General features: G+C 36.2%; 1 protein-coding gene across 1 annotated transcript in view; it reads right to left on the reverse strand.

Annotated features, from left to right (window-relative positions):
- Positions 1-22,016, reverse strand: part of GALAK (galacturonic acid kinase) — a 76,494-nt gene that overhangs the window by 37,492 nt on the left and 16,986 nt on the right. The window contains exons 4-7 of the mRNA XM_090011019.1: positions 21,316-21,359; positions 18,969-19,122; positions 12,258-12,323; positions 9,250-9,329 (exon numbers count right to left, since the gene is read on the reverse strand). Of these exons, the coding sequence (XP_089867145.1) occupies positions 9,250-9,329; positions 12,258-12,323; positions 18,969-19,122; positions 21,316-21,359 (344 nt within the window). The remainder of the gene's footprint in view (positions 1-9,249; positions 9,330-12,257; positions 12,324-18,968; positions 19,123-21,315; positions 21,360-22,016) is intronic.

The raw sequence follows: 22,016 nt of genomic DNA on the forward strand, positions 1-22,016 counted from the left end.
GATACACCAAACGGGTAAAAACCCCGATATCAAGTTAGGTTTACAGGGTACCTTAACACACAATTTGTATTTTATTACTGGGTTCCCAAACTTAGCCTTCAACTGATATCAAGAAACAACACCATCCATCGGAACATTAGACCTCCACATCTAATGTCGGGGACACAAGGGATACCCCACGCCCATAAGTGTCACTTTCTTGGTACAAAAAACAATCACAACTGTGACAAACACACCACCCCTAGGTAAAGTGACAGACTCTCCCTAAAACTGTAGCCAGGAGAAGGAACCTCAATATCGGGTTCAGGGGACCAAATTTAAGCACACAGAGTTTTTGTATCCTCATAATCTCCCCAAGACTGGAACTCTAAGATCCTCATTCTCCAGATGAGAGATCCCAGAACGTATATTACACTTTTCTTATTCATTATCTTTTTATTAAGAGCCAATTATTGAGTTTTGCAATTCAGCATGCAAAAACAAGTATCTACCCCTGCGAGAACCATCATAGGACTTCAGCCCGTGGAAACACATCAAACAGTGCAATAAAATTTTATTTGCAAATCAACATGCAAAATTAATAACATACGCTTGTAAATCAACATATAACCATAAGCTCGCAAATAAGCATGTGCAGCTCTTCACGGTCTACCACACGTGGCAACAATAGAAAAGCATAATTAAAACCATAGTATAAATATGATTTTTGCGATGCATTTAAACAATTAAAGAAAGAGCAAACCAAGGCTCAAGGCTCTCCAGGCCTGTGATAATTCATTTAGACCATCAATGCATCGTATGCAAAAATCATAACAATATGCAATGTATGCAATGAGGTCAACATGCTTCCAAATGCACATCCATTCAATCCAATTTAACAATGTGCATGAGTTACCACAGTCATATGCATGTATTCACCATCCATGTGCAAGTGCTTTCATGTAATCACTTAACACACATGCATTCATCCATAATTCATAAGTACATGAGAACATTTATGCATGATTGTATGCCAAACACATCGATTTCATGTATGCACATGTACTTGAAACTGATTCATAAATGCACGATAATCAAACATGTCCCATAAATGTAGGCACATGAAACTTTTCATTCATAACATATGTTAACATCCACTCACATGAACATAACCCGGACCTAGGAATTGAATTTCAGGGTTGCACACATTCATATCATGTATGCACCTGTACCAAAACAAACTTTGCAATAACATATTAACAGAACAAGACATTCAAGAGAATGTATCTCAAATATTCACAATTAGGAAAAGGTAAACAATCTGGTATAACCAAATACAAAACCCATAGTCAACGTTACTTTAATCAAGTGAAGTAAATTCCTACTATTTCAAGAAAATCAGAGCTATGAAAGCAATTCATAATGGTGCAATAAAAATCAGTATGGTGAAAGCAGGTCATATTGTTGCAATACAGTTTAACTATATCTAATCAGACGATAACAGGGTATGCTAGTATAACAGGGTATGATAATCAGAATATCACAGGGTATACAATTTCTATTAACTGATCAGCATACACCAAGGTATTCAATTGACACAAACTGATTAACGAGGCATGCTATTAACATTAAAAGGGTAATCAATTAACACTAATTTTTCAGAACATAACAGTGTAGTCAATTAACACTAACCGATATTCATTTTATATACTTCTAATGATTACTCAATTTTGAACCCAACACTATACATGATTAGGTCACAGACGGTCATTCCTTTGTATTAAGAGTTTATAAACCATTAAGTAATTGCATAAACAGGTAGTACAAAGTTCAAATGTGCAGATTCAATGTTTTTCATATTAAACCTATATTCGGTATATATACAACAACAACGATGCCTTCATCCCAAAACAATTGGGGTCGGCGATATGAACCAAAAAAGAAAATCATTCTGGGTCTTCCACATGAATCCTTCTCCTCCAATCATTTCTATCCAATGCCATGTCCTCGGTGAGGTTCAAAGCATTCATATCCTTTCCTATCATCTCCATCCAAGTCTTCTTAGGCCTACCCCGACCTCTTTTAACTAATATATTTTTCCATTTCTCCATCCTTCTAACTGGAGCATCATTAGGCCTTCGCCGAATATGTCCAAACCACCGTAAACGATTCTCTCTCATCTCATTTTCAATGGATGCAACGCCTACCTTCTTAAGTATCTCCTCGTTTCGAATCTTATCTTTTATTATATTTCCACACATCCATCTAAGCATACGCATCTCAGCTACACACATTTTTTGAATATGATGTCTCTTGGCAGCCCAACATTCCGTACCATATAGTAAAGTGGGCCTAATTGTCGTCCTATAAAACTTTCCCTTCAACCGCAATGACATTCTACGATCGCACAACACTCCAGATGCACTTTTCCATTTCATCCACCCAACCTTTATTCTATGATTTACATCTCCATCAATTTCTCCATACTTTTGAATGATAAATCTCAAATATTTGAAACAATCATCCACCGGTATTTCTTGCTCACCAAACTTCACTACACTCCCATCACTACTTCGTTGCTTACTAAACCGACATTCCATATATTTTGTCTTACTCTTACTCAACTTAAAACCTCTTGCTTCCAATGTCTGTCTCCATAATTCTAATTTAGCATTAACCCCAGCTCTAGACTCATCAATCAAAACAATATCATCAACAAACAACATACACCACGGCACATTTTCTTGAATTGATCTCGTAAGCTCATCCATCACTATAGCAAATAGGAAAGGGCTTAATGTAGATCCTTGATGTAACCCAACCGTTATAGGAAAATTGGTAGTCACCCCTGCATAAGTGCGGACATTTGTTACTACTCCTTCGTACATATCTTTAATTATACTAATGTACTTGAGAGAAACACCTTTCTTCATCATTGTCCACCAGAGAACATCCCTAGGTACTCTATCGTATACCTTCTCCAAATCAATAAAAACGATATGCAAATCTTTGTTCCTCTCTCTATTTCTCTCAATAAGTTGTCTAAGAAGATGTATAGCTTTCATAGTTGATCTTCCAGGCATAAAACCAAATTGATTCTCCGATATCATGACAACCTTCCTCAACCTATACTCAATCACCCTCTCCCAAAGTTTCATAGTATGACTCATGAGTTTTATACCACGATAGTTTATGCAATCTTGTATATCACCCTTATTCTTATATAGAGGCACCAAAGTACTCTTCCTCCACTCATTAGGCATCTTATTTGTCCGCCAAATCTTGTTAAAAAGATTTGTCAACCATTTTAAACCTTTCTCACCCAAGCATTTTCAAGCCTCGATAGGTATACCATCTGGGCCAACTACCCTTCTTAATTTTATTTTCTTCAAAGCCTCTGCAATTTCTTTCTTTTGAATCTTGCGCATGTAGTCACGATTCATCTCATGAAAAGGAATAGAGAAGTCTCCAAGATTCTGAGCATGACTTCCATTAAATAGCTTATCAAAATAATCTTTCTATCTCTCCTTAATCTCCTCATCTTTGACTAAAACCCTTTGTGTTTCATCTTTGATACATCTAACCATACCCAGATCCCTCGATTTCCTATCTCTCATCTTTGCAAGCCTATAAATATACTTTTCGCCCTTTTTGGTATTCAACTTGTCATAAACCTCCTTATATACCTTATCCCTCGCGTTTTAAACTACTTTTTTAGCTTCCTTCTTTGCTATCATATACTTCTCCAAATTCTCATTATCACGACTCTTACTTGGATTTCTATAACACTCTCTTTTAACCTTAATAGCTAATTTGACATCCTCGTTCCACCATGATGTATCCTTACCTAGTGGTGCACCGCCTTTAGACTCACCCAATACCTCCTTAGCCACCTTTCTCATGCCACCCGCTATCTTATTCCACATTGATTCTGAATCCTCTTCGAGACACCAATCAGCTTCCTTAACTACCTGCTCTACAAACATTTCTTTTTTAGCTCCTTTTAGTGCCCACCACTTAATTCTAGGATCTATCCTATGTTTATCCCTTTTGCGGTATTTTCTAATTCTAAAATCTAAAATTAAGACTCTATGTTGTGTAGCTACACTTTCTCTCGGTATAACCTTACAATCGATGCAACAACCCCTATCTCTCTTTCTAAGTAGGAAAAAATCTATCTGACTCGTATTAACCCCACTTTTAAATGTTACTAGGTGAAACTCCCTCTTCCTAAACCAAGTGTTTGTTAAGATCATATCATAGGACAAACCAAAATCTAAAATTCTTTCTCCACTTTCGTTTCTTTCTCCTATACCATAGCCTCCATGGATACTCTCAAATCCATCCCTACTAATGCCTACATGTCCATTCAGGTCACCGCCGATGAAAAACTTTTCTCCATAAGATATCCCTTGTACTACTCCATCTAAATCTTCCCAAAATTGACGCTTAATGAAATCATCTAAACCTACTTGAGGTGTATAAACACTAATAATATTTGTACCTAATACTAATTTAATAAGTAAAATTCTATCACCCTTCCTACGGACCTCAACTACATTATCTATAAACTCACGACTAATAACAATCCCTACTCCATTCCTATTCCTATTTATTCTTGTATACCAAATCTTATATCCCCAAGGTTCTGTCACTTTTGCTTTCTCACCTACTCATTTGGTCTCTTGTAGACATAAAATATCAATCTTTCTCCTACACATAACATCTACTAACTCTACCAACTTACCAGTTAAAGACCCTATGTTCTAAGTGGCCAACCTAATTTTATGGTCTTGAATTATCTTTTTTACCCCCACCCGTCCAACAAAGTGAGGGAACCCTTGCCTATTTGACACCACCCGTGCGCCGGTGTGACGCGTCGCTTCTGGGCGACGACCTAGCAACCCTTGCCCATTTATCACTGCCTCTGGGCCTATAGAGTACAGCGCGTCGCTCAGTAGGGAACGCCCCAATGAAATTCTCATATTGGTTCATATATATATATATATATATATATATATATATATATATATATATATATATATATATATATTAAAGCTCTTTGTACTATATAATGAAAACAAAATGTGAAACATACACCAAGCAACAAGGAACTTGTCCTTCATACGGTCTTGCATAAGCCTGGGGTATGGCTAGGATAAGCATGTTCCTCTCTGACTATGTTTCACAAATGAAGAGGACAGTTGCAAGATAAAAAATGTTTTCTGCAAACAATATGATATACTTGCCACTTTTCTAAAATGGGTAGTAAAATCCCAGACATATTTCATCTAGTGCACTTACTGACTCCTACAACTAGCATGCTCTATCGTTCATCTTGAATCCACAATGGGCCAATTCATGAAAATTTTGAAAAGAAAATCGTAGAGTCTGCTTGCATGCAACAATTTCAAGAAATGACATTTCTTTCATAACTTTTCTTCAGAGTGCAGGCAATGACTTTTGTCATTGGACTGAAGAATGCAAACCTTTTTGGTCAATAACCTAACATAGAAACTTTTGGATACAGAATTTCCAACAGATAAAGATTTTAGCAAAACAACATGTTGAAAGTAAAGGTTATATAGGAATCCAATCGCAACTAACGTAACAAGTAGATCTTGAGTTTGATTTACAAAGATCAATTTAACAGAAAGACTTCATGCCCAAAAACAAGCGCAAGTTGGTCTAACATAGGGTCTGGACCTTATACAGAATCACAATTTTTTTTTTTGTATAACCCAAAATACAAAACTAACCACTATATATATAAGTGCACCCTCACCATTTGCTGATATGGTAAACAGGGAACCAAACGAAGGCTTCCCGTGTGTGCAACCCAAACTCAGAATCGTGATTCTGCATTTTTGCACAACTTAAACCCACTCATATGGGCCATGCTCAACGACTTCACCTATTTAAACGGATAGGCTACGAAATCCCAACATATCCTACATCAGAATCGAAATTCCCAAAAGGAATTTCGAACAACAACACAAGGCATACTTGAAATCGATACTTATGCAAAAGCACAAAAACCCTACTGTCAAAAGTTCACGATTTGGGGCTTCCCAAGCACTTCAAACCCCAAATCCTCCCCTCACTATGGATTTCCAGCAACCCCCAGCCCGTGCTCGACCTATAGAATACTCAAAAGAAAAAAAAACAGTAAACCTACCTTTTCCGACGAGGTGGTTGCTGCTACAACGAAGGAGAGGTCGGCTGGCTCCAGTGAGGGTGGCTGCCGTTGCGAGAAGTCAAGACCAAGAGGGGAACATGGAGACATTGAGAGACAGAGGCAGAGAGGAGTCGAGAGTAGGTGAAGACCGAGAGGGAGAGAAGGGCTCGGCAGGAGCCGGCAGCGTCGACCCGGTCACACGCAGGGAGGTGAGGGCGTGGAGGAGCTTGTAGGGAGAGAGACTGAGGGCTTACCAGAGGAGACCGAGGCCGAACGGGAGGGGAGACCCGGGCAGGCGACAAAGGCGGGGAGGGTTTTCTCAAGAATGAGAACCCTAACCCCTCTGATGCCTTATAAAAGCATTGGGTGGGGGGTATCCAGTTCGGGTCCGGACCCGACCTCGGATCCGACCCCCCCTTTTTTTTTTTACATGCACCTGCGGGTACGGGTGCGGGTCTGGTTCAACCGAACCCCAACCCGTGACCCACGACCCACCACAGCGGGGTCCATGTTTTGGGCATATCCAGATCCATCCGAGGATCCGGACCCATTTTTAAATGTTTATCTTATTAAATATTTTAGTTTTTTTTTAATGTAACCCAACTAAAACAAGATTTCGTGGATCCAGTTACATTATTATGGATATCTACTAACTTATTATGGATCTCAAGTCCATTGTGCTTCATACACCCCTTAAATAAATCTGGATCCAAGGATCCGAAGTTTTTATCGTACCCTGACTTGGAACCATGGCTTTAAATTTAATATTTACGAGTCCAAGCCAACTAGTATGGACTGCAAGCAACGTATCTCAGATCCAATTAGAAACTCTAATTAGACCCAAACCAATTTAAATCTCCGATGTCCAGGATTTTGTGGATCCAAAACCAGAAATTTGATCCCCTTGACTGAAAATTGATTATTAAATATTCAAATTAAGGTTCGTGATCCGATATCTAATGATCTTAATAGATTATCGAAGATCCGAACAAGGTATTTATGGATCCGACATTGAAGATCCAAATAGGATATCCGAGATTCAAGTACAAATAAACAATTAAAACAATAAATTATCCTTGTAACAACCTAAGGACATAGATTTTAAGTTTATTTATATGATAAAATTCACAGGTATTACAACCCCATCCCCTAACTCCGACGATCGGGGACACCGAGTCAATTGCTACTCGAGGAGCGTAGTTGTTAATAACCTTTTCATTAGAATTATTGTACCATCTTATCCTCTCCCTTGACGGAACCAAATAGACGAATGGGTATGTTAGGTTCTATTTTAACTGACGACCCATTCTACATGCTTTGGTCTTTCAAACCAAATAGAGCATCTTGCCTATGAAGGCGATGATTACCATTTATATGATTTTCTTTTTAATCATTGTGTATTTTCATGCTACGAGGTTACCATAAACCTCTCATCCAATCATCGTAGTACTAACATGCTGTGCATATTTGATAGTACCGTTACGATAAAAGGGGTATCGGTTTCTAAGAAAGAAACCCCAACATTTATTTAGAATTCTCAAAGTCCTAATTATTACAATTTATGTGATTTTTTTATTGCGCATTTGCACGCTATGAGGTTACCATAAACCTTTCATCCAATCATCATAGTACTAGCATGCCGTGCATGTCTGATAGTACCGTTACGATGAGAGAGATATTAGTTTCTCAGAAAGAAACCCCAACATTTCTTTAGAATCTCAAAGTCTCGTGCTTTAGGCCAAAGATATCTGAGTCATTTCAGATATCAAAACAAACGACCGTACATACCACTTAGGGCTACACGAAGCTCTTTCGTTACCCAGGGTTGAGGAAAAGACGGTTGCGAATATGAAAACGCCAAATATTCGTTTTTGCTTTTTGAAACAATGACAATTACAAGCTTTGGAATTTCGTATGTGAAATCTTCTTTTTCTTTAAAGACTTGGCGAGTATGCACAAATTTGCGTCTTTAAATGCAAGCGCAATGCAAGGTAGGCAGGAGTACGCAAAATTACATACCTTACAAAGTTATATATATGTATATATAATACATATATATCAAAACATAAGCCTGTGAACATTACAGCGCGTCGGCAATATACTTGATTCATAATCATACTTTGATTTTTTTATCTATAATTATTATTTACAACATCATAAGCAGATTTTCTTCATGGTTTAACATTTGATGTGAGCTTCTTAGAATGTCTCCTTTATAGTTGCATGGTTCTTGGAATCTAACGTGTTTATTGACCTCTTGCACTACAATTGTTTTCTGTTTTTGTAGTGGGTGCTATAATATGGCTGAAGTAGCAATCACTTTATGTAATATTTCTTTTGGTTTATTGTGAAAGGATCCGAGTGATTTTGAAAATGATAAGATGAAACTAACAAATATTTAGCATCTCTCTCTCTCATCCTGTGAATTTGCATGGGCTCCATACTATATATATATATATATATATATATATATATATATATATCACTGGCCACATTTTGACCTTTTCGATAATGCTAAGCTGTGGCCATACAAGCTGATACTGTAACTATCTGTAGAAGTTTGTGCCTATTCACAGGCCTAGAGCTATACCTTCCAAATATATATATATATATATAGACGATGTTAGCCGCCTTAGGTGTTAGGCAGACAAGCACCTAGGTTTCGTCCAAAGACCCATAAAAAAATATAGTAGTTGCCAACAAAAAATATAAAAAGTTGTAAAAAATAACAAAATCAGAAAAAACTTAAATATTTTAGAATACGCTATCAAAACAAAGATTATAACAATGTTCTTAAAATACACTTTTTAGGTGCCCCCAACCAAGGTATCGATCTAGGCAGGTAGGCACGCTAGGCCTGCACTTAGGACACTTTAGCTCCTAGGTGAGTACCCAGTCACAATTTTGACTACTAAGAATATTATATGATATAATATGATACACAACCTGTCTTGGCTTTTGCAAGAAGAAATGATAGAGACAATTTACAACCATGGTTCTAATTGAAGTAAATCTTAGAGTCTGAATGGCAACATTGTTAAACATTCAACCCAAACTTCAAGAACAAGCACTAATTGATTTAAGTATTGTACCTGTCATACTCGATATTATCTACCGAAGAAACTATTACATTGTTTGCAGTTTCCAAAGCTAATAAATATGCTATGCCAACCTGCATGTGAGACAGAAATAAGAAAATTTAAAGATAGGAAATTCAGGACAAGTAATAGCAGCAAATGAACTAAGTTTACCCACTATTACACCTAGGAAAAATATAAGGCACATGACAACATTTGCATCTGCTTTATCTTCAATTATAATTGTGCTAACTAAACATTATGCTTGAAGACATCAACCAAAATATATATGATCATGACAAAGAAAAAGAATATCACAAAGCAAGAAGCACACCAAGCTTTAACAAAGAAATACCCCATCACAAATCCTAAGTTGGCTTAACCAACAACAAAGTTTCACAGCTCAAGGAGAAGACAGTCCATGAGAGAAACACCAAAAACCTACTAATCAGTGAGTGGATGAAAAGAGACAGTGGTAGGCTCGCTTAGAGGCATGGCTTAATGTCTAGGGAGCTATATTGACCTTTTCAAGATTCTTCAAAGTTGTATTGCACATAAAGTCATAAATGGCTCTTTTAGTACATAAACTAGTTTCTTATTAGACAAAATCGCACCAGGGCACTGCCCTATCACAGAGCTTAGGCACCTAGGGGAAAACATAAATGGGAGGCACCTAAAACATTACTTACATATTTTTAAAAATTACAATTTTATTTAGCAATGGTTTAAAACAAGTTTAGAGTTTTTAGCAATTTTCATCTTTTTTCATATTTTTATAATTTACATTCAAAATACTATATATGAAGGGCCTCTTGGAATCACATAGGGTACATAGTGCAACAGCTATGCATCACCTAGTGCTTTTGTTTCGACTACTAAGACGAGTATATATGAGGAGTGCAAGGACCATTTTTGTCCTTTTCACGTGTAGAGTTGATGTCACATGTACCATGTCTTGCTATGTTAGCTTTAAAAATTAATGGAAGTAGAAAAAAACCATGTAGAAGGATTTTAAAAAAAATGGCAATGATTCATGTACTGTCCATGTAGAATAAATGAATTATGAGAGTTGGACATATTTTAGATGGAAAGGAATTTTTTTTAATCAAGAAATTCCAACTTCTACCAATGAATCCTTTTGATATTAGATTCTACCCACCAAATAAGAGCATTTCAATGGATACTTCAACTTCAAGTACTAATTTCAATGACCTTGACTTGCCTATTGCAACTTGTAAAGAGAAAAGACCACACACTGCCCATCATCTATGTTATTTTGTTTTTAACCATTTTTTCTCCAAGCCATACAAGACATTAATTGCCAATTGTGATTCTATCCCTATTCCTAAAATCAAAACAGTGGACCAGTCCCAAAGCAAAAGAGCAATTCTGAATGAAATGATAGCTCTAGGAAAAAAAGGGACATAAGAGTAAGTTTTTCCTTTAATTAAGAAAGTTGTTGGATGTAAAGGGGTCTACGTCTTGAAGTTTAAACCATATAGGTCAATCAGAACATATAAATCTAAACTTGTGTCCAGAAACACTGAAAAAAATGGAATTGATTATCAAGAGACTTTTGTTCATGTAGCAAAGCTTAACTTAATACATTTACTTCCTGCTTTTGTAGCACATAAATCTTGGTGGTTATTTCAGTCAGATGTGAAGAATTGTCTTCCTCCATGGAGACTTTTAGAAACATGTTTATATGGCTTCACCCATTGGCTTTTTACCTAAGGGTGAAAAAGATACAATTTGCAAACTCAAAAAGGTTATTTTATGAGTTAAAAAAAATATCTAATGGCACAGTTTGAAAAGCTCAACAAAGCAGTGATAAAATTTGGATGCAAAAAGAAATGCTAGTGATCATATTTTTCTATGACAAAATGTGAGAAATCATTCATATTAATTGTGAATATGAATTTGTGGTAACTGGAGATGATATCAAAGAAATTCAAAGGCTAAAAGTGCACCCTTCTGAAGTTTTTGGCATTAAAAACAAGGATTACATTTCTTTCGAAGTGTAGAAGCTGTAAGATCTCAAAAAAGAATCATCATATCTCAAAGAAAATCTGTTTTTTATCTTCTCAAAGAGACCAAAACGTTGGGACATGAGGTAATGGATATTGGATACTCTAATTAAAACAAACCAATTAAAAGGATGTTGGGCACACCAAGGTTGGTTCATAAGCTCATTTGACTAACCATGACTGCACTAGACATAGCTTGCACAGTCAGTGTGGTAGTTGTTTCATGCATGCCCCTCTTAAGTCTTACATGGTGACTGTGAACTGCATTATAGAATACTTGAAGAAAACACTGAGAAAGGAATTTTTTATGTTAATCATGATCACTGTAGTGATGAAATTTATAATGATGCAGATTAGGCTTGTCCTATAGAAGATGAGTCCACTTTAAGATATTGTGCATTCAGTGATGTTATTTGCGTAAAACAAAAAAAAATTGAGTCTAGTCTGTGGTGCATGATATTTATGAAGGGCTTTAGTTAAATTCATCCTTAATGAATTGGATATAAGCCTGAAACTTTCCATAAACTTGTGCTATGATAACAGTGCATCCATTCAAATAACTTATGACCCAATTTGACATAAGAACACCAAGCATATAGATACAAATTGCCACTCTATTGTCGAAAGAACAAAGATAAGTCGTCCATGCTACATATAAGGTCTCAAAATCAATTAAGGGATCAAAACTCTTAAAGAGATTACTAACAAGTCGTGGATGATTGACATCCTTGACCAACTTGAGAAAGGATGCTAGGAGAAATTTCAGGATCATTTTTGGTCTTTTTATGATATGAAAACTATATTGTTCTTAACCAAGGGCTATAGTATCTTTTATCTCTAAATCCTGTAGTAAGCTCTCTCTCTCTCTCTCTCTCTATATATATATATATATATAATTTATATATAGATATTTTCCCCTCATGTTCATGAAGGAATAAATAAAAAATATGCATTCATAGCAGCAGTAAAAATGTAGTTTGAACAAGAAGTCCTTACAGCAGCAGATGAGCTAAGACCAGAACTATCAAGTCCTTCTGAGCCACAGATAAATCCTATGATGCCCTACATCAGAGCCCATGAGTATTATTACTAACAACACAATATGAGAACCAAAAGCTAAATAGTCACAAAATTAACAAGTCAAAGCAGACTAGAGAAATGTGAATATAAAAGATACTATGCTACAGTAATAGCATGACTGCCAAAAGTGTGATAAGCAATATGCAACTACATATGTGGGTAGTTGAAGATTGAATTGTGGATAATGAAGCAATATTTACAGTCAATGGTCAGCAGAAAGATCAAGACAGACAAAATCCCTATCAACAATCACCATCATCTGAAAATATAGAAATACTGCCACACAATGATTCATTCTACATTTTAGGGTTAGATGAATCAGGCCAGAACTGCTTATGTCTATAACCTGTGTGGGACAGTTGGATGTTATAGCTGAAATGAAATGGGGATCTTCGAAACACGAGCTTAGATTCACAAGGGCAAGTGTCAAGAATGACACTAAAGCATAACCCTTAAAAAGGGTATAACTTGAAACAAAATAAAAATAAAAATGTATTCTTTATTGATATGAAAAACCAATTGCTTAAGAAGCATTGGAATAAAATACAAGAGGGGCTGCACCCCTTTATATACACAGCTGAAAGAGGACTCAATAGAGCTGTTGGACACAGTCCAACAGCCCTATTGCTAGTCAAGTCTGGACAGGACTTGACTAGCAACAGTCATTCTAGTTCAAACTGAACTAGATGACATAAAGACAAAAAATAAAAATAAAGGAAAAAAATTATAAAAAAGAAAGAAATGAAAAATATATTTATATATATATATAATAATATAATAATAATATTATTATTATTATATATATATGTACAGTTTTACATTTTAACACTCTCCCTCAAACTTACGGTACAATGAGCGAAAGTTTGTCTAAGAGAAAGTGAAATCGGGGAGCAGCGAGAGGCTTTGTAAAGAAGTCTGCTAACTGATATTCTGAAGTGACATATGACATATCAATTATCCCGTGTAGATATTTCTCTCTAACATAGTGACAATCCATTTCGATGTGTTTAGTGCGTTCGTGGAATGTTCTGTTACTCGCAATGTAGATCGCATTTTTGTTGTCACAACACATTTGTGAAGCCTTTGTTACTTCAGCTCCCATGTCAGCAAGCAGTCGTCGGAACCAAACTACTTTCATGGTCGTGGTTGTCATGGCTCTGTATTCAGCTTCGGTGGATGAGAGAGATACATTCTGCTGCTTTTTACACCTCCGCGAGATCAATGATTCTCCTAAAAAGACACAAAAAGCTAGTGGTTGAGTGTTTGTTATTGGGATCACCTCCCCAATCAGCATCAGTATATGCAATTAAATCAAGAGAAGAGGAGAAAGATAAGAAAAGTCCTCGTGAAAGAGAGGACTTGATGTATCTGATAATACGCATGACTGCTCTCATATGAACAGAAGTAGGAGCATGTTGAAATTGATTTGCTGTGTGAACAACAATGTGTTATATCTGGTCTGGTAATGAATAGATAGGAAAGTGCCCCGACAAGTTGTCTGTAAGAAGTAGCGTCTGCAAGAAGTTCTCCATCATCAATCTTCATTTTAACATTAACAACTTCTGGAGTGTCAACTTTCTTATCATCAGTAATACCAGACCTGAAAACAATATCAAAAGCAAATTTAGTCTGAGATAATAAATATCCTCTAGGAGAATAAGCAACTTCAATGCCTAAAAATATCTCAACAAGCCCAAATCAGTCATTTCAAAATGAGATTTAAGAAGTGTTTTGATTGTTTCAACTCTTTGTTTATCGCTTTCGGTGATGATTATATCATCCACATAAAGAAGAAGCACAATGATCCCTGCATCAGAATTCTTAATAAACAAAGCAGTGTCAGTTAAACAGAATTGAAAACCAATATCAATCATAACACGACTAAACCTATCATACCAAGCTTTTGGTGCTTGTTTAAGTCCATAAAGAGCTTTTTCTAAGCGAAGGACTTTACCCTTAGGAATACTTAGACCAGGAGGGGGTTCCATGTATACTTCTTCAACTAGCTTTCCATTTAAAAAAGCATTTTTGACATCCATTTGAAAAATAGACCATTTTTTTATAGAAGCTAAGGCAATTAAGGTTCGGACAGTTGTCATACGAGCCACCGGAGCAAAGGTTTCTTCATAATCAATCCCATATTCTTGGGCATAACCTTTAGCTACTAAACGTGCTTTATATCTTTCAAGAGTACCATCACTCTTGGTTTTAATTTTATAAACCCATCGACATCCTATAGTTATCTTCCCTGGAAGAAGATCTTGAATATTCCATGTAGAAGCCTTTTCAAGTGCATCTAATTCAGCTTTCATGGCTTCTATCCATTTGATATTATTTTTTGCTTGAAAATATGTTGATGGTTCTTCATATGAGTGAATTAATGCAATAATTGCCCTATATGTGGGTGAGAAAGACTCGTATGATACAAACTTTCCTAGAGGCCTCGAGACTCGGGATGATTGTCTAGTTGGAATGTTAGAATATTTTTCAAGTGCAAATGGAGGATTAGACTCTTGTCGCCTGAATATTAAATACTAGTATCTCTATGAACTTCTTCATTTTCAACATTAAGATCAATAATTCTTTGATCATCATCAAAGTTACACTCAAGGTCATATTCATGAGATGTTGATGTTAGATCTAGCAAAAAGGAGTACTCAGTGACGTCTTTTAATTTTCTAAAATCAAAGCTCTCCTTTTCAAGAAAGGAAACATTTCTAGACACATATAGTCTATTATTTTTTAAGTCAAAACATCTATAACGTTTCTGTTTTTTAGCATATCCTAAAAAGGCACAGGGAATCGCACGAGGGGAAAGTTTATCATTTTTGTCAGTAAATATGAAACATTTGCACCCAAATATTCTTAGTCTAGAGTAGTCTGGAGAAATGTTCATAAGTTTTTCAATGGGAGTGATATTTTGTAACGAAGAAGATGACATCCTATTAATGAGATAGGTGGCAGTTAAGGCAGCTTCTGCACAAAAGTCTTTCGGGACTTGATTTGCTATTAATAAATTCCTAGTGGTTTCTATAATATGGCGATGTTTTCGTTCTGCCAGTCCATTTTTTTGAGGTGTATAAGGACAAGATCTTTGATGTGTAATGCCATGCAATTTAAGATAATTTTGAAAATCCGTGGATAAAAACTCTCCCCCTGAATCTGTGCGAAAAATAGTAATGTCATTTTGAAACTTGTTTTTAACCATATTATGAAAAGTTTGAAAGTATGAAAATACTTCAGACTTATGTTTGAGAAAGTACATCCACGTATGTCGGGGGAAATCATCGGCAAAAATAACATAGTAAACAAATCCTCCTTTAGAAATTACTAGTGCAGGACCCCAAACATCTGAGTGTATTAATTCAAGTGGTCTTGAAGAGAAAAAGGTTCTGTTCTGAAATGGTAATCTTTTCATTTTGCCGAGAATACAATCTTTACAATCAAATGATTCAGAGTTACAAAATTTCCCTAGATTTGGAAAATGTTGGATTTTGGCTATATGTGGGTGACCAAGTCTCTTATGCCACAGTTCCAATTCTATTTTTTTAATATTATAACAAAAAGCTTTCTTCGGCATTTCCAAAAAATCCATGTAATAGAGTCCTCATTCTCTGTAGCCTTCCCCAATCAGCTTGCCTGACTGGCGATCCTGTACCCAACAACCATAAGAAGAAAAGGAAATATTACACCCATAATCAGAAATTTGAGATACAGATAAAAGATTTAAATTTAATTTGGGAACATGTCTAATTTCTGGAATAGAAAATTTCTTTGTTTTATAAATTTTTTCAAAATTTCTTATTTCTTCTATTTCAAGAGAAGTCTCATCAGCAATAAAGACCTTTGACACACTTGTTTTATTTTTAACACATTTAGATAGACTTTGATTATTTGGGGTCATATGAAATGATGCACCAGAGTCAAGGAGCCAAGAAATTTTACCTGGATCAAAAAAAGATGAGGTTGTTGCGCCGGTTGAAGCTTCAGATGAGGAAGAGGCACCTTTGATGAGAGGCTGAAGAATCTTTATTAGTTGGGTCAGAGAAACTGGTGCATCCTGATCTTTAGGCTCCGAACCAGCAATTGCAGCTTTTTTTTCTCTCAGCTCCTTAAGTTTGGGACATTGTGGCCTGTAGTGTCCCGGTTTATGACAGTGATGACAAATAACTTTCTTCTTATCATAGTCACCATTTTGTCGGTTAAAGTGAGGAGGCCTATATGATCGAACATGATTCCCTGGTCTAGACACGGCTAAAACGGAATCATCTTCAATTTTTAAAGAACCTTTCCGGAGACGATTTTCTTTCATTGTTAACTCTTCAATAGTTTCAACAATAGAAGGAATTTTTCCCCAGTGAAGTAGGGTCGTTCAAATTCCGGCCTTAATCCAGTGATAAACTGGTAAAAATGTTCAGCATCGAGTTGTTTCTGACGAAGCTCGATGTCTTCGGCACAATGCCACTTTGGTTCTAAAAGGGAAAGTTCTTCCCAAAGTTCGGACAACCCATTGTAATATTCATGAATAGTTTTATCTCCTTGTGTCATCATTCGAACTTTTTCTTGGAGGTTGCACACGTGTGCAATATCTTTAAGGGAATACATATTCTTAAGGTATTGCCATGCCTTATCAGCATGATCAAATTTGGCAAGACTTGAGCATTTTTTAATGTTAACGCTATTGATAAACCATGACATTATCTTCGCATGAGATATTCTTCATTCTTTCCATTTCTTCTCGTATGAGGCAATAGTCTTGATTTTCTCTTCTTCCGATAGAGGGACCTCTTTATCTCCCTCATTTTTAGTAAGAGATAGCTTAGGTTCCGAATCGAAACCATCCACAATCCCCCATAGGCTTTTTCCCCATATATGGTGCTTCATGATTGAAGCCCATGTTACATAGTTCGTATCGCTTAGTTTCATAGGCATGATGAAAATGAAAAAGAAAGAAGAAAAAACAATACAACAAGATGTGAAATCTTCCCCCAATGAAGTGATAAAACACTTCTCTTCAAGTGGCGAACACTTTTGCAAACGGGCACGGAAACTGAGGCAGCTTTTCCTCAAGATTTAGTACTTCCGGGGCTTTGATACTATGAAATGAAATGGGGATCTTCGAAACACGAGCTTAGATTCACAAGGGCAAGTGTCAAGAATGACACTAAAAGCATAACCCTTAAAAAGGGTATAACTGAAAACAAAATAAAAATAAAAATGTATTCTTCATTGATATGAAAAACCAATTGCTTAAGAAGCATTGGAATAAAATACAAGAGGAGCTGCACCCCTCTATATACACAGCTGAAAGAGGACTCAATAGAGCTGTTGGACTGTGTCAGTCCAACAGCTCTATTGCTAGTCAAGTCTGGACAGGACTTGACTAGCAACAGTCATTCTAGTTCAAACTGAACTAGATGACATAAAGACAAAAAATAAAAATAAAGGAAAAAAATTACAGAAATGAAAGAAATGAAAATATATATATAATAATATTATTATTATTATTATATGTACAGTTTTACATTTTAACAATAGCTCAATCAGTTGAAAAGCACCATCTTAACTACAGATTCTTGGTTTTGGATCCCACCAGGGGCCATCTCTAAGCTTCATTATGAAAATAACTCATGGAATGCAATGGTATAACATCTACCAGTCAGCCTTTCTCACAAGTGTCTGTCAGTCAAGTCAAGAAACATAAACTAGAATCATGGGTATAATAATAGAAATATTCACTAAGGAAGAGATTACAGCTCAGTAGACTTTCCATGTAAGGAATAGAAAGACAAAGATTATGAAAGAGAGGGATCTTTCACTATTATCTACTTCTCATTCGTCTCAAAGTTATTAAAGTGGACCAGTCTTATGACTCAGAGTGCTTCAAGATGCTCAAGGCTAAAAAGACACAAGCATCCTGAACCACAGGTTTTATATTATCCAGGTAGGTGGAGATTTTGGCACACTTTTTCTGTTCTGACACATTATAGGACAATTTTCTCAATTTTGATTCCTCATCTTATGGTTTTCCTGATTCTTTCATTTGAAAAAAACCCATAGCATTTCCTCGGGAGTCATGCATTATACATGTGACACAAGATAGATATGAACCTAGAAAGACCTGATAATGTGATGCTTTTGACAAACAAAAGTATTCACAGATTCAAACTGAAGCACCAGGTGATGGGCCGAGTAAATGTGTCAGATCCTCACAGATACTAGACACATGCTTGACAATTGACATAGAACAGGTCATCTCAACACTAGGTCTAAATATGACCATTTTTAATTCACCAAATCCAAAACTGAGCTGCTCTCTCATCAAGCCCAAGAAGCTACACTGTAAGCACCAAAAATGAGACTTAAGTTAGGTATGACTAGGTTCAGATTTCAACTATTAACAGCCTACTTCTATTTTTCCCTAAAATTTCGACAACATGCCAACTAGTAATTTAGTGCAGCTGTTGAACTAGTCGGTCGGCATGCCAACCAGTGGATTAGTGATGAATTTCAAAAGTAGACATTATATTCATGAGTCACGCCACTATAAGGACTTGGTTATAAACATGAATCTTAGTGCTTCAAGAATGAGAAAACCATACATGTGTAAAACATGTCTCAACTGACCTGTGATATCTGTTTGCCTCTTTTTTGCAGGGCATATAGTGCACCTCTTACATAAGTTCCCCATGCACATTCTTCATAACATTTTGATGAGCCGTTTCCATGGCTCATAAGATTCATAGCATTCGGACATCTTGGATACTGAATTTCATCAACTCTGCATTTGCACACAATAATATGAAGAATAAAGAAATTGAACTATTCCAGATGTCAATGTACTGCATTAAAAGTATTCTAAAGTGAACTTTTGCATGAATCACCTATTGTAAGTGTTTTTTCAATTTACAATTTGAATCTTATTGTGCCAAAACTAGTAAACTGAGGGAAAATCAACCAACAAAGACTACAGTATCGATCAACATATAGTGAACTGATTATAATAATTCAATCAAGTTAAATCAGAGATTAAATCTAGAAAGCACCATGATACTGAAGGCCAAAAGATTAATTTAAAAACCAACATCCTGATGTTAATTAAACCAACCATGTATTACCCAATTTATAGAACTCTGTCACTAATAAAAGAATTTGTATTTTAGTAATTTGCTCCTATGACCCTAACCTTGAATAGACACCACCATATTTCACGATGCATGACAGAAATCTATATTACCTGGCACATTCAGCCTATAGCATCCTTTTGGCTATCTGCATTTAGGTTCTTTTGTTTTGGTTACCAGTCGTTACAGCACTTTCATTTTTGCCTTTATTTTCTTTCATTCCAGCCGCTAGTTTCACTTTACTATTTACTTTGTCTTTATTCATTGTAGTCTTTCCTATTTTCTAATAAACCATTAATCGGATCAGTTGATCCGATTCCTTGTCTTCCATATCTTTCATTGAGTTACTGTTGCTGCATTATTGCGCACTGGGAGAGTAGCCCCAACGTTAGCCCAACAGCGGAACAACGTCCATTCTCTCGCTGCAACTACGATCATCACGTCGGCATCCTTTACGTGAAGGGTTTTCGGCTTCCTCACTGCATCATGATCCCAAAGCTTCTTAAGGGTACTATAGTATTCTCTCACGGTCTTATCACTTTGTTTGCAATTATGTACCTTGTTTTTTAGATCCCATTTGTGTAACACATCTTTTTGGGTATATGTTTGTCTAACATATTCCCAAGCCTCATCGGATCTTTTAAATTCAAGAATATGGGAGCAAGGCTCCTCATGCATACTACCCATAAAGAGGTAAAGAACCTTGGCATGGCCTACTTCCCACTCATTATAAGTTTTTTTGTAATCAATCATAGCCTTTTCTTTTTCAATCCCCTTAAGGTTTTCTTCTTTGGATCCACCATCGGCTTCAATAACCAATTTCGTAAGAATTGATTATAGTTCTAACGAGGATCCATCAACAAAATACCACAAATCTTTACCCATAAGGATTCTTTTCACCGCCGTGGCCCACATATTGTAGTTGTTACAATTTCTTTATCGGCTATAGTGGAGGAAAGAATAAATATAAGAATGAGAAAAAATAGGAAGAGAATAAAACAAGGAAAAAGTGTTGAAGAAGTTTGATGGCACGCTTTTCAAGGCAATGAACCAATGCTCCAATCCCACGAATCTCCTCTTCAAGCTTTTACCCAAGAGCACCAAAGGCTATGATACCATGTAAGGAAACAACAAGTGTACAAATGCAATGCCACAAAATAGCTACAAAGGTGCACACACAAGCCTCTAATGGGCCAAATACAAAGAGCCACTAAGGGTCAACACACAAACTCTCAAAAGAGAGCAAGAGCACAAGTAAAGAAATAAAAGATTTATTGCAATATGCTTTACAACAAGCATGAATAATAGCACTCCCATGCAAAAAGGGGCTGGCCCAACAGCTAGTTGGACCAGCTCCCAATCAGCTGTCAGCTGTTACATCAGAATCAAGAGAAAAATAAAAAGACAAAAACAGCTGAAAATAGAAAACTCGTCAGTCCCTAGTGGACTGACTCCTATTACAACATGAAATGACTGAAATATCCTTATTTCAGTTTACATACATAGTGAACTATATATATATACATATATATAGATACAAAATACAAATGGATATAAATGGCATATACACTACATTTTAACAATACTGAAATACCCTTTTACATACATAGTGAACTATATATATATATATATATATATATATATATATATATATATATAATACAAATGGATACAAATGGCATATACACAATACATTTTAACAATAGACACAAATAGTTAGCCCGTCACTATCAACTACTACTATATCTCCCATTATCCACATAAATTGTCCTGACTGAACGAATACTCACAGAAGATGGCATGAGAAGTAGAAACACTACTATATCCTGTTAAACCAGTCAACTTTGTACCTGAAACTTACTTCTCCTTTAAATTGTCCTGACTGAATTAATACCTACATGAAATAACATTGCCAAAAGTACTGTGCGTCAGACCTCAAAACCATTGTTGGAAGCTTTCTAAAAAAATCTGAATACATAATTATTTAAATAAATAAAAAAAGCACTTGTCCCAACTCTCAAGTAAGTAGGTGGCAGAAAAAAATTGCAGAGATTAACATTAGATAACAAATTTAGTGGCCCATATTTCCTTGTGTGTGCATTTCTGTAACAGTCTTATCAAAATATAGCCCACTAATTAAAGGAACATCAATATAAGCTTTTCAGCTTGTTGAAACATTTAAATCCTATATATGTATCTACATATGCATGTCCCCATTATGCGGATACAGGATATGATGCAGGTACCCTTGGTATGACACAACAGTTCTCAAACATTAGGATAGGGCTGGTAAACGAGCCGAACAAACCGAACAGGGGCTGTTTGGGCTCGGCTCGTATGGTTCGTGCGCGCCGAGCCAAGCTCAGCTCGTATGAGACCAAGCCAAACGAGCCGATCTCGAGCTGGCTCGCCTAATCAAGGGGTTACATTGTGAGAATGGAACCCTTGACCTGTTAGGAGCAAGCATACCCATCCACCCAGCTGAGCTAGCATGCTTTTCTTGGCATGTATGACATAAATTCCAGTCTATAAGAGACAAGCCAAAATGAAC

This window comes from Nuphar pumila, chromosome 6, assembly GCF_984573655.1.
Source record: "Nuphar pumila chromosome 6, dmNupPumi1.hap1.1, whole genome shotgun sequence".
Lineage (NCBI taxonomy): Eukaryota > Viridiplantae > Streptophyta > Magnoliopsida > Nymphaeales > Nymphaeaceae > Nuphar > Nuphar pumila.